The sequence below is a fragment of the Curcuma longa genome, unplaced genomic scaffold (genome assembly GCF_044706935.1).
Source record: "Curcuma longa cultivar G26 ecotype Majalengka, Jawa Barat unplaced genomic scaffold, ITB_CL_G26_1.1 utg18532_np1212_1030455_RagTag, whole genome shotgun sequence".
Taxonomy (NCBI): domain Eukaryota; kingdom Viridiplantae; phylum Streptophyta; class Magnoliopsida; order Zingiberales; family Zingiberaceae; genus Curcuma; species Curcuma longa.
Window position 1 is genome coordinate 759566 of NW_027435598.1, and position 12241 is coordinate 771806.

Genomic DNA, 12241 nt, shown 5'->3' on the forward strand with positions numbered 1-12241 from the left:
AAATGCGACAACATAATTAAATCTTTTCAGAAATCACGTGCTCTTGATTTTGTGTGGATGTATTGTTTGTGATTGAAATTTATATTAATTCAAAAATAATTAAAATATATGACTCATAACTTTATATATATATATATAAACATGACTCAATAATAAATCTTTGAAAATATTAATTATCAAATAATAAAAATTAAATATCTGATCGATTACAGATACCAGATACGTCGATCTTCAATTTTTTTTCGTGATATTTCTTTTTTCCTCGTTTGCATTAATTTATTAATATATTTATTTTAAAAATTAAATCCTTTGAGTTTGGGCCTCAACTAGTATGGGCCAATCGGGCTCAGCTCAGACCAAGATGTGTAGGTGAGGACTTTCTTTACATGATTTCTTCTTTCGTATAGATAGATATAAGATATATGGGGTAATTACTTAGAAATATATTTTGTGTAACAACTCTTCCTATTTGATAGAAAAGGATCGTATGATCCTAAACCGATATTACCTGGGACCACAAATCCCAAGTTTATCTATGAAAAGCTGATCTAATTGTATTAATTTATATAATTGATTTCTTCTGTGTAATAATAATGGACAGGACTTCATTGATAAGTAATGTAAGATCTCATGCATTGGAATGCATGGTTATGGACCCGAATCCGTTAGTATAGAACATTTTCTTTTCCAAATGAAACCCTTTAGTATATGAAATAAAGAAAAAATATTTTCGTTGTTGTTGAACAAAAAGCCTTCGTATCTTAACACACGTATTTAATCTATTTGGAGCCATTAGAGCGGGATCCACTTTTTTAGGAATGTGAGTTGAACTAATATCAATAATATTTATAGTGGAATATCTTTCATAATATTTGGAGAGATAGTCTTGTAATAAACAGAAGCTTAGTTACTATACAAATATTTAAAAAAGTATGATATTTTTATTTTGTTGTGATTTGAGTCCTTCAAAAAACACAAGTGGATGCTGATAGCCAGTCCAACATCATCAATAGTTGGAATTCCATGGTCATTCAAAAATCCCCAATATGGACTAGCAACTTGAGATAAACAAACCTAAGCGGTGGACTATGAATTAGAGAGTTGTCAAACTAAGTTAAATCATCTGCAGGGTCCAATTTGGTTATTGTATGTTATTTCTTTCTTTATTATTTCCATTGCATATATTCCTTTATAAGGCTAATATTGGAGGAAGTGATATAAATAATAAATCATGTAAAGAACAATCAAATCAACATGATTTAGGATTTGCACAAAGCAATTAAACAAAATTTTATTTCGATTCCCCTAGAAGAATCCCATTACAAACTCAAATCGAGTAAAGAAAAATACATATGAGAAGGTCATTAATTAAGCACAAGAAGTATGGCAAACTCGATCAAATTGCTCCCTCATGCAACTATAAACTTCCTCACACTCGATCTTAAGCAGCATTCAAAGTGTTGCCGATATCGATAACAAATCGATAGCGGACATCAGTCTTTGCGAGCCTCTCCATGGCTTTGTTCACATAATCCATGCCGATAAGCTCGATATCTGCTGTCACATTGTGCTCCGCCGCAAAATCTATCATCTCCTGGGTCTCCTTCATCCCACCAATTCCACTCCCGACGATAGATTTCCCACCTGAACTCGATCAAACACCAATGCATATATGCACAAATTAATTAATTAAGCACAAGAGATAGATAGATAGATAGCTAGTTAATTAGGCATTTGTGATTGATTACCTATCATTAAGGGGAAAGCGTAGATCTCTAATGGCTTCTCTGGTGCACCAACCATGACAAGTTGTCCAAAAGTTTTGAGAAGAGACAGCAATGGAGTTACATCATGAACAGCTGAGACGGTGTCGATTATGCCGTCCATGGTTCCCCAAGCGGCCTTCATCTGATCTGGGTCTTTGCTGACCAGGAAAGCGTCGGCGCCCAGTCGATCGATGGCCTCCTTCTTTTTGCTCGGCGACGTGCTGATAACAGTCACCTTGGCGCCGAAGGCCTTGCCGAACTTGACGGCGACGTGGCCGAGCCCGCCGAGGCCCACCACTCCGATGTGCTTCCCGGGGACGTCGAACCCCAACCGCTTCATGGGGCTGTAAACCGTGATGCCGGCGCAGAGCAGCGGCGCGCCGCGGTCGAGCGGCATGCCCGCCGGGAACAGCACCACGAAGTGCTCATCAACCACGACGGAGTCGGAGTAACCGCCGTAAGTGGCGGTGCCGTCGACGTCGGTGCCGTTGTAGGTCACGATTATGCCGGGGCAGTAGTTCTCGAGGTGCTGCTCGCACTCGTGGCAGCTGCGGCAGGAGTTGACCATGCAGCCCACGCCGGCGTGGTCGCCCACCTTGAACCTGCCCACCTTGCCGCCCACCTCTGTGACGACGCCGACGATCTCGTGACTGCAACACCAACAAATTAAATTCCGCCAATATAATTTCGAAAACAGAGCAAGTCCAAGATCTCGATATATGCATAATTAAATTACCCAGGCACGATCGGGTAGACGGCGTTTTGCCACTCGTTCTTGATGCAGTGAAGGTCGGAGTGGCAGATGCCGCAGTACAAGATCTTGATGGTCACATCGTTCTCACCATTTTTCCTGTCAAGCATTTCGACGACCACTTCTCAGGCAATCGTCCGATCATCTTTCGGAAGAATATGCACGCACAATTAATTAAGCAGTACCTCCGGGAGAATTTGAAGGGCGAGAGGACGCCGGAGGTGTCTCTGGCGGCCCATCCGAACGCAGGGCGGCGGTGGCCCTCCTGCAGCGATGCGGCGGCGGTGTTCCCGTTCTCCATGTATCGTTCCTTGACGGACTAGTGCTTCGGTCGATGAAGTGGCTGTTAAATTGGCGAAGCATTTGAGGGGCTTAAGTAGCAAGGTGGGCCGTCGATCAGTGACGTAATCAATGACCTGTGTTCTGCGGTTGCGTAACTGGTGACGTCATTTTTTAATACCTATTTTGTTTGTTTGTTTTTCATTGTCACCGTAAAGTCTTCCTTTAGTTGACCTTTATTCAGATTTATTGTTTAACAAAAATAATCTTAAGTCTTCGTTTGAATCACATGGCACGAAATCAATGATGATGATGATTCTGTAAAATCTAGAACAAAATCGAGTTTTTCCGAGCAAATTAATTTATCCTCCAATTTAAAAATTAAATTTATATTTAAATAAAATTGAAATTTAAATAAATAAGTAGATATTTTTAATATGCACAATGGAGTTCTGGGTTTGGTTTATAGAAGATAACAAGACATTTAGTTCAATTGGTTGATAACGCATAAAAATATATATATAAGTAAATATGAAACAGATCATTAAGTGATTTGTAAATTTTTACATTGTCATCCTGCCAACGGCATAATCAGAATTTTCAATTGCCCTAAATTAGTTAGGATTGAACTAGACTATTTTATTTTTTTAAATTTTGATTCAATATATTGAATTAAAAATTACTAAATCGGGATGCATATTAAGTTCTTTTGGCTTCTCTAGATGACATGAATGCATTACATTATGTTACTCAGATCACGGAATCAACTCAATGAGACACTAAAAAAATTAAGTAGAATGAGGTTACAATATATTATTGAATCTGTTTCTCATTGATATCATCACCTTATACAGAGTAGAAAAAGAAAAAAATGTGTAAGAATCTTAATGAGCGTCTTTGTGCAACAACCACATCTCTTTTTCTTACAACTATCATGCTTTATTATTGCTAACGGCGGTGTTATTATATGCTCCTATAACTAATGTGCATCTCCTTTGCGGTGTCATTATTGTTGATGATGCAATAGACATATCTCTTGTCAACGAGTAAATAGGTCAATTAGGCACGAGCCTAATGCAATAGACCTCTTTTGACCATATTGCATGTAGATGTGGTGCAATGATAAAATACATAAGAGAATATATAAGAGGATCAGACTTCTAATTAATCCTACTACAAATGAATATTCTAGAAGTCAACAATAGATTGTGCATCAAAGTTATCTGATAGATAAATCAGGAGAAAGATCGTTTATCTCCGAGATTAATTGGGCGAAGCTTAGTTACTATAAATATAAAAAAAATTATGAAATTTCATTTTATCATGATTATCAAGTCCACGACTAATGTATATAATCAAAATACACTTATTTGTGTTGCACGTATAGTCTCATTTGAGCTCTATGTGCGACCTCACTGACCACCAAATAAATCTAAAAAATACAAATAGATGTTGATAGACAGTCCAACATCATCAATCATTCGAATTCCATGGGCATTCAAAAATCCCCAATATGGACATGCAACTTGAAATAAACAAACCTCGAGGTTTGGAGAAATTTTATTTCAATTCCCCTTACAAACTCAAATTAAGTAAAGAAAAATACAAACTCAAATTAAGTAAAGAAAAATACATATGAGAAGGTAATTAATTAAGCAAGAAGTATGGCAAACTCGATCGAATTGCTCCCTCATGCAACAATAAACTTCCTCACACTCGATCTTAAGCAGAATTCAAAGTGTTCCCGATATCGATAACAAATCGATAGCGGACATCAGCCTTTGCGAGCCTCTCCATGGCTTTGTTCACATAATCCATGCCTATAAGCTCGATATCTGCCGTCACATTGTGCTCCGCTGCAAAATCTATCATCTCCTGAGTCTCCTTCATCCCACCAATTCCACTCCCTACGATCGATTTCCCACCTGAACTCGATCAAACACCAATGCATGCACAATTAATTAATTAAGCACAAGAGATAGATAGCTAGTTAATTAGGCATTTGTGATTGATTACCTAGAATTAAGGGGAAAGCGTAGATCTCTAATGGCTTCTCTGGTGCACCGACCATGACAATTTGCCCAAAAGTTTTGAGAAGAGACAGCAATGGAGTTACATCATGAACAGCTGAGACAGTGTTGATTATGCCGTCCATGGTTCCACAAGCGGCCTTCATCTGATCTGAGTCTTTGCTGACCAGGAAAGCGTCGGCGCCCAGTCGATCGATGGCCTCCTTCTTTTTGCTCGGCGACGTGCTGATCACAGTCACCTTGGCGCCGAAGGCCTTGCCGAACTTGACGGCGACGTGGCCGAGCCCGCCGAGGCCCACCACTCCGATGTGCTTCCCGGGGACGTCGAACCCGTACCGCTTCATGGGGCTGTAAACCGTGATGCCGGCGCAGAGCAGCGGCGCGCCGCGGTCGAGCGGCATGCCCGCCGGGAACAGCACCACGAAATGCTCATCAACCACGACGGAGTCGGAGTAACCGCCGTAAGTGGCGGTGCCGTCGACGTCGGTGCCGTTGTAGGTCAAGATCATGCCGGGGCAGTAGTTCTCGAGGTGCTGCCCGCACTCGTGGCAGCTGCGGCAGGAGTTAACCATGCAGCCCACGCCGGCGTGGTCGCCCACCTTGAACCTGCCCACCTTGCCGCCCACCTCTGTGATAACGCCGACGATCTCGTGACTGCAACACCAACAAATTAAATTCCGCCAATATAATCTCGAAAACGATCGATCAAATCGAAAACAGAGCAAGTCCAAGATCTCGATGCATAATTAAATTACCCAGGCACGATCGGGTAGACGGCGTTTTGCCACTCGTTCTTGATGCAGTGAAGGTCGGAGTGGCAGATGCCGCAGTACAAGATCTTAATGGTCACATCGTTCTCACCATTTTTCCTGTCGAGCATTTCGACGAGCACTTCTCAGGCAATCGTCCGATCATCTTTCGGAAGAATATGCACATACAATTAATTAGCAGTACCTCCGGGAGAATGTGAAGGGCGAGAGGACGCCGGAGGTGTCTCTGGCGGCCCATCCGAACGCAGGGCGGCGGTGGCCCTCCTGCAGCGATGCGGCGGCGGCGTTCCCGTTCTCCATGTATCGTTCCTTGACGGACTAGTGCTTCGGTCGATGAAATGGCTGTTAAATAGGCGAAGCATTTGAGGGGCTTAAGTAGGAAGTTGGGCCGTCGATCAGTGACGTAATCAATGACCTGGTGTTCTGCGGTTGCGTAACTGGTGACGTCATTTTTTAATACCTACTTTGTTTGTTTATTTTTCATTTTCGTTGTAAAGTCCTCCTTTTAGGACTACAAAAAAAATATTTAAATTTATTGTTTAACAAAAATAATATTAATTCTTCGTTTGAATCACATGGCACGAAATCAATGACGACGATGATTCTGTAAAATCTATAACAAAATCGAGTCAAATTAATTTATCCTCCAATTTAAAAATTAAACTTACATTTAAACAAATTTAAAAGTTAAATAAATAAGTAGATATTTCTAATATGCAAGATGGAGTTCTGGGGTTTGGTTTATCGAAGATAACAAGACATTTAGTTAAATTGGTTGACAAACATTAAAAAAAAAAAAAGTAAATATGAAACGGATCATTAAGTGATTTGTAAATTTTTACACTGTCATTAAAAGGCTTGTTCAAAATATATTGTAGGACTCTTGTAAAATATTTTTAGAGAATTTCTCTAAGGGTGGATACGAAGATATTTATTTGAACACATTTCTTTTATTTTAGTGATAAGCTCTAGAGGACTAATATTTTTAGGTAATGGTTTTAAAAATAAATTTCTCGTGGTTAGACACTTGTTGGTCAATTGTCCTATTAAAATAAATCATTTGACGGGTTGGCTTGCCACGTCTTTCATTGAGAGAGATTAACAAGAGATTAAAAGGGGATCAGTGTGTACATTGACGTGACTCCTTCGATGCTCAAATCAGTTTCAGAGTAGATAATAAAGAAGAAAGTAAAAGAATGATAGAATATATTATTGAACCTGCTTTCTCTCATTGATATCATTACCTTATATAGAGTAGAAAAAGAGAAAATGAGTGAGAATCTTAATGGGCGCCTTTGTGCAACAACCACACCTCTCTTTTTTGCAACTATCACGCCTTATTAATATTATTGCTAACGATGGTGTCATTACCTGCTCCTGTAACTGATGTGCCTCTTCTTTGCAATGTCATTATTGTTGATGAGACAGTGGACATATCTCTTGTCAACTATGTAATTGGTGCCTTTCTTGCAACTAACGTCTTCCCCAATTTGTAACTTTTCGATTGTATCCGAGCTTGGCTTTGTCAAGTTCACTCAGTGACTCGAAGAAACTAATAAGGACTCGACTATTTATCGAGCATTCCCCAAAAGAGACCAATTGAGCTATTTGAATTCAGTACAAGCTCAATCGATTTAGATTGAACTCCTTGCTAGGATGACCTCGATCGAGTTGATCTGATTGGACTTGACCAATCAAATCATCTTAAATCATGTTCAGGCCGATCCTTGACTTATATTCCACTCAGCGTCTATGTTAATCAAGTCTTCGGCATACCACATGGAGTCCATACTTCCTAAGTTGACCGAGTCTTAGCCATGGCACGTGGAACCCATATTTTCTCCCACATCAGATACAAAGTAATCGCGCTTATCAATCTTTTTGATCGATTAATGGATCGAAAGTTACTAGCTAATTGTTCTCTTTTCAATCAACTACTAGAGATGCAAAAATCTCTTAGGATCAAAAGGAATACAAAGATCAAAAGAAATGAAAATTCTATGAATATTCTAATAGAATTTAATCAAGGCTATTCCATAGAAGTCTCCATCACTCTTTCTTTTAATTTTGTCCCTCTTGCTATTAAAAAAATTGGCTCCTATAACAAAATCTTAAAGAATATGTAATTATTAATGGATTTCTGATAGACAAACTGTTGATAGATAATAACATTATTTTTTTTCCAAATAAAATTAAAAATTATCATCGTCCAACTCAACAAGTTAATTAAATCTCATTTTCAGTTAGTCCACTTGTGTTTGTTAGCTTGTCACGATCCATAGACGTAATAAAATCATTTACACTCTTCGCGGAAGCTTTCCTGTTAATATAAATTTTTAATTTTTCAAATTAATTAATATTGAAGGTGAGATGATAATTTAATATATCCCGGCAATCATATTTAATACAATTATATATTGAACGCCACCCGATCTACCGTCCATCACATGATCACATACAAATCTAACCATCCAAATGTGGGAATGCACAATTTCGCCCCCGATCGACCCGTTGCCGCCGTGCTGTCAGACCACCGTCGGTCGCTGGCCCGAGCACGATTGACGCGCCGCTCAGAGGCGCGTTGGCCGACGTCGGATTTCGGCTGAATTGTTGCCAGAATTCAATCTGGTGTAATTTGGTCGGAAACGCGGCCCGCAGTGGCGCGCGCTGGTTTCCGGCCAAATCGAACCGTTAACGAGGCCAACGGAGATCTTCATGTCATGCAATTGGACCGAGTAGAAAAGTTTTAATTAATTTTTTTAATCTCTATTAATTGTACGTCATGCTTAAGGAATTCAAGGGGTAGCCTCAATTAGTTTACTTAGATGTCTTCGATTATTTTATCACCTATTTTCATTTAGTTTACTAATTTTTAATCAAAGTACAAATATTTTAGGTCAAGTAAAAATTTTAAGTGCTTTATTTATTTTTATTAATTCAGGTATTAAGCTTCGACACAATTAATTTCAGAGGTGGACGACATTCCCTCTAATTTTCTCAAACTTGCTCCAATATTAATTAAAATTGATACAACATGCTTATAACTTTAACACTAAAATTGCTCTAATATTAATTAATTAAAATTGCTCTAATGTTAGTCAAATTGCTCCAACATAAATATAATTAAAATTAGAAAATTGATCAAAATTACTTCAACTTAATTAAAATTAAGTCAACTTAATCAAATCAATCTAACACTATTATAATAATTTTGATTAAAATTACTACACAAGTAATAATTTTAACCAATTTGGAAAAAATAAATGGTTACAATCTTAAATCCTAAAACTGATCCAATATTAGTCGAAATTACTCCAATACTAATTAAGACTATTCCAAATTTATCAAAAGTGTTCAAAGGTAATTAAAATTACTCTAATTATCTTAGATGATATTATAGTACAGTGATTTTGATAAAATCCATATTGAAATAATTTCATCAATTTAGAATTATATATCTTCAAATTTTTATAGGTCTCCTTAATGTATATATATTTTTATATTTGAATTTGACAACGAAAATTGAGAGTGATAAATTTTTGAAATAATATAATAAAAATTTAAACGTGGAAAGATGAGAGGAGAATAACGGGAATACATACGATACGTGTAGAATTATGAAAGTTAGATAAGTAAAATGGATATGATTTAATAAAACAACATCCTTTTGATTATTATATTATATTATATATATAATACGCGTCTCAAGGAATAGTGCGATAGTAAGAGATAAGATGAACTCTCATACAATGAGAGTTTGATTCCCACATAAGACACCTTATACGTGATACACCCATGCCATCCGAATCACTCATGATTCTAGACCGTTCTTCATGACTCGGTTGCACTTCTTTATTATGGTTAAAGCTGTCAAACCGATCAATCCACGGCGGGGCGGGCCAATCCATAGCAGACCCATCATATGACGGGGCGGGACGGACCGATCCATCAATTTGGGCAGGTTGCGAAATCTCCAATTCAACCCAACTCAAGGCGGGCGGCGGGTTAGGCGGGCCAATCCACAGGCCTGTTAAAATATTAAAAATATTAAATTTTAATTATAATTTAAATGGATTAAGTTGAAAATTTTAAGTTTGAATTATAATTTTTAAACTTAAATTGTAATTTAAATGGATCAAACCCACTCATTTATTGAGTTTTCTATTTTAATTTTAAATTTTAAAATAAATAAATAAATTTTCTCAATCCGCGGGTCAACCCAAATCCGTCGTGGGCCCATCCACGTGGATCGCGGGCCTAGGCAGGTCAATCCATTTGAACTCATTTTAAAATAGATTGATAAAATTTTAATTCAATCTGTCTAAATTACTTAATGGGACGGACCAATACGATGAATCTAATACAAATTGATGAATATAATTATGGTGGTCGTCTGACCGATGAGAAATTCCGAGTTCTAAGAGCTGGACTAGTAATCTTTCTTTTATTAATTTATTATTATTATATAGATACCTACGAAATTGATATGTTGTGCCCTTTTTTTTTTTGCTCGCAGCATCTGCGATTAAGTGTTCAAGCATCGCACCCACTCACTTGTGGACGAATAATTAAAACTTTTAGTTTTTTAATTTTTATTTTTTAAAGTAGCAATGGATTAGATGGTTGCATGACAAAGACCTGCTACAGACCGGCAACGAACGACGACCACAAAACAGCTAAATTTAGCGTCATCCATTACGCAACCTGATCGACAAAACGCCACCGCCCATTGGACGCATCTTCTGCCATGGTCGGCCATCAACGATTGCTACCGGCTACATTAAATCGATTCCAAGAAGCACGGAAACCACCACCTCGGCCCTCTCTCTATCTCTAGAACAATCCGTAACGGATAAGGAACAATGGAGAACGGGAATAACGCCAACACCTCGCCGGAGGAGGCCCACCGCCGCCCGGCGTTCGGATGGGCCGCCAGAGACACCTCCGGCGTCCTCTCGCCCTTCGACTTCTCCCGGAGGTACTGCTAGCTAATTAATTGTGTGTGCATATTCTTCCGACAGACCATCGCCTGAGAAGTGGTCGTTAATTGAAACGCTTGACAGGAAAAATGGGGAGAACGATGTGACCATCAAGATCTTGTACTGCGGCATCTGCCACTCCGACCTCCACTGCATCAAGAACGAGTGGCACAACGCCATCTACCCGATCGTGCCTGGGTAATTTAATTTAATCATGCATCAAGATCTTGGACTTGCTCTGTTTTCGAAATTATGTTGGCGGAATTTAATTTGTCGGTGTTGCAGTCACGAGATCGTCGGCGTTGTCACCGAGGTGGGCGGCAAGGTGGGAGGGTTCAAGGTGGGCGACCACGCCGGCGTGGGCTGCATGGTCAACTCCTGCCGCAGCTGCCACGAGTGCGAGCGGCACCTCGAGAACAGCTGCCCCGGGATGGTCTTGACCTACAACGCCACCGACGTCGACGGCACGATCACCTACGGCGGCTACTCGGACTCCGTCGTGGTCGACGAGCACTTCGTGGTGCGGTTCCCGGCGGGCATGCCGCTCGACCGCGGCGCGCCGCTGCTCTGCGCCGGCATCACGGTCTACAGCCCCATGAAGCGGTTCGGGTTCGACGTCCCCGGGAAGCACCTCGGAGTGGTGGGCCTCGGCGGGCTCGGCCACGTCGCCGTCAAGTTCGGCAAGGCCTTCGGCGCCAAGGTGACGGTGATCAGCACGTCGCCGAGCAAAAAGGAGGAGGCCATCGAGCGACTGGGCGCCGACGCTTTCCTGGTCAGCAAAGACCCAGATCAGATGAAGGTAACGCGCTTAATCAGGGCCATTCATTTTTTCAGAACAATTTTAATTAAAAATTACACCATTTTAAAATAATTTGAGCGAAATAATGGGGGTTAATTTTATAAGCATTAGATCGAGGTTTATTATTTTTTAACGATAATTATGGTTGGTGTTAATTTATTTAAGGCTGCAATGGGGAGCATGGATGGCATAATCAACACTGTTTCAGCATTTCACGATATCGTTCCTCTGCTGTCTCTTCTGAAAACTCATGGAACAATGGTCATGGTGGGCGCCCCTGAGAAGCCACTGCAGGTTCCTATCTTCTGCTTGATCGGGGGTAATCATCTTCCCTCACATATCGCTGCTTCTCCGGTGATCTTTAACTTTTACGATCACAATTCTAACTTTTGTTACTTGCTTGCTTTGATGATCGATCGATCGATCGAGTTTAGGCGGAAGGTGTCTAGCAGGGAGCAACATTGGCGGAATTAAGGAGACTCAGGAGATGATAGACTTTGCAGCGGAGCACAATGTGGCCGCAGATATCGAACTCATCAGCATGGATTATGTGAACAAAGCCATAGAGAGGCTCGCAAAAACGGATGTCCGCTATCGATTTGTTATCGATATCGGGAACACCTTGCACGCTGCTTAAGGAAATGAGAAGGATTGTGGCTAAATAGTTTGGTTCTACCTTCTATTTTCACTATTAAGAACTTGAAATAAACTTGCCATGTAACATATATGTTTGCCTATGGAGACATGAGGTGGGAGTGTATGTTGTGCAAAATGTTTTAAGTATATTTTCGAGAATTCAAACTAGGTCCATCGAGTGGGTTGTGTTGGGCTTAAATATTAATTAAATTTTATTAAAATTATTTTAAA

The 12241-nt window shown here is 39.8% G+C and overlaps 3 protein-coding genes across 3 annotated transcripts; 1 reads left to right on the top strand and 2 right to left on the bottom strand.

The window, feature by feature from the left end:
- Nucleotides 1-1308: 1308 nt before the first annotated feature.
- On the bottom strand, nucleotides 1309-2836 carry LOC141819730 (8-hydroxygeraniol dehydrogenase-like). Its single transcript, XM_074706976.1, has 4 exons — nucleotides 2703-2836; nucleotides 2503-2616; nucleotides 1749-2416; nucleotides 1309-1644 (listed from the first exon to the last, which is right to left on the bottom strand). Exons 1-4 carry the CDS (start codon nucleotides 2816-2818, stop codon nucleotides 1442-1444), a joined length of 1101 nt encoding a protein of 366 aa, XP_074563077.1. The 5' UTR covers nucleotides 2819-2836; the 3' UTR covers nucleotides 1309-1441.
- A 1537-nt stretch (nucleotides 2837-4373) lies between these two features.
- Nucleotides 4374-5926, bottom strand: LOC141819731 (8-hydroxygeraniol dehydrogenase-like). The gene is made up of 4 exons (XM_074706977.1): nucleotides 5781-5926; nucleotides 5582-5695; nucleotides 4813-5480; nucleotides 4374-4721 (listed from the first exon to the last, which is right to left on the bottom strand). The coding sequence occupies exons 1-4, from the start codon at nucleotides 5894-5896 to the stop codon at nucleotides 4519-4521; spliced, it is 1101 nt and encodes a 366-aa protein (XP_074563078.1). The 5' UTR covers nucleotides 5897-5926; the 3' UTR covers nucleotides 4374-4518.
- Nucleotides 5927-10347: 4421 nt separating this feature from the next.
- On the top strand, nucleotides 10348-12178 carry LOC141819739 (putative mannitol dehydrogenase). The gene is made up of 5 exons (XM_074706985.1): nucleotides 10348-10574; nucleotides 10660-10773; nucleotides 10861-11374; nucleotides 11540-11693; nucleotides 11809-12178. The coding sequence occupies exons 1-5, from the start codon at nucleotides 10459-10461 to the stop codon at nucleotides 12009-12011; spliced, it is 1101 nt and encodes a 366-aa protein (XP_074563086.1). The 5' UTR covers nucleotides 10348-10458; the 3' UTR covers nucleotides 12012-12178.
- Nucleotides 12179-12241: the final 63 nt, after the last annotated feature.

Excerpts from the sequence above, each read along its gene's own strand:
- LOC141819730 (XM_074706976.1), bottom strand. The coding sequence starts at position 2,818 with ATGGAGAACGGGAACACCGCCGCCGCATCGCTGCAGGAGGGCCACCGC. Across the intron at positions 2,617-2,702 it reads CCCTTCAAATTCTCCCGGAG|GAAAAATGGTGAGAACGATG; the intron begins GTACTGCTTAAT and ends AATGCTTGACAG. Across the intron at positions 2,417-2,502 it reads GTCTACCCGATCGTGCCTGG|TCACGAGATCGTCGGCGTCG; the intron begins GTAATTTAATTA and ends TTGGTGTTGCAG.
- LOC141819731 (XM_074706977.1), bottom strand. The coding sequence starts at position 5,896 with ATGGAGAACGGGAACGCCGCCGCCGCATCGCTGCAGGAGGGCCACCGC. Across the intron at positions 5,696-5,780 it reads CCCTTCACATTCTCCCGGAG|GAAAAATGGTGAGAACGATG; the intron begins GTACTGCTAATT and ends AATGCTCGACAG. Across the intron at positions 4,722-4,812 it reads CGCTTTCCCCTTAATTCTAG|GTGGGAAATCGATCGTAGGG; the intron begins GTAATCAATCAC and ends GATCGAGTTCAG.
- LOC141819739 (XM_074706985.1), top strand. The coding sequence starts at position 10,459 with ATGGAGAACGGGAATAACGCCAACACCTCGCCGGAGGAGGCCCACCGC. Across the intron at positions 10,575-10,659 it reads CCCTTCGACTTCTCCCGGAG|GAAAAATGGGGAGAACGATG; the intron begins GTACTGCTAGCT and ends AACGCTTGACAG. Across the intron at positions 11,375-11,539 it reads AAGACCCAGATCAGATGAAG|GCTGCAATGGGGAGCATGGA; the intron begins GTAACGCGCTTA and ends AATTTATTTAAG.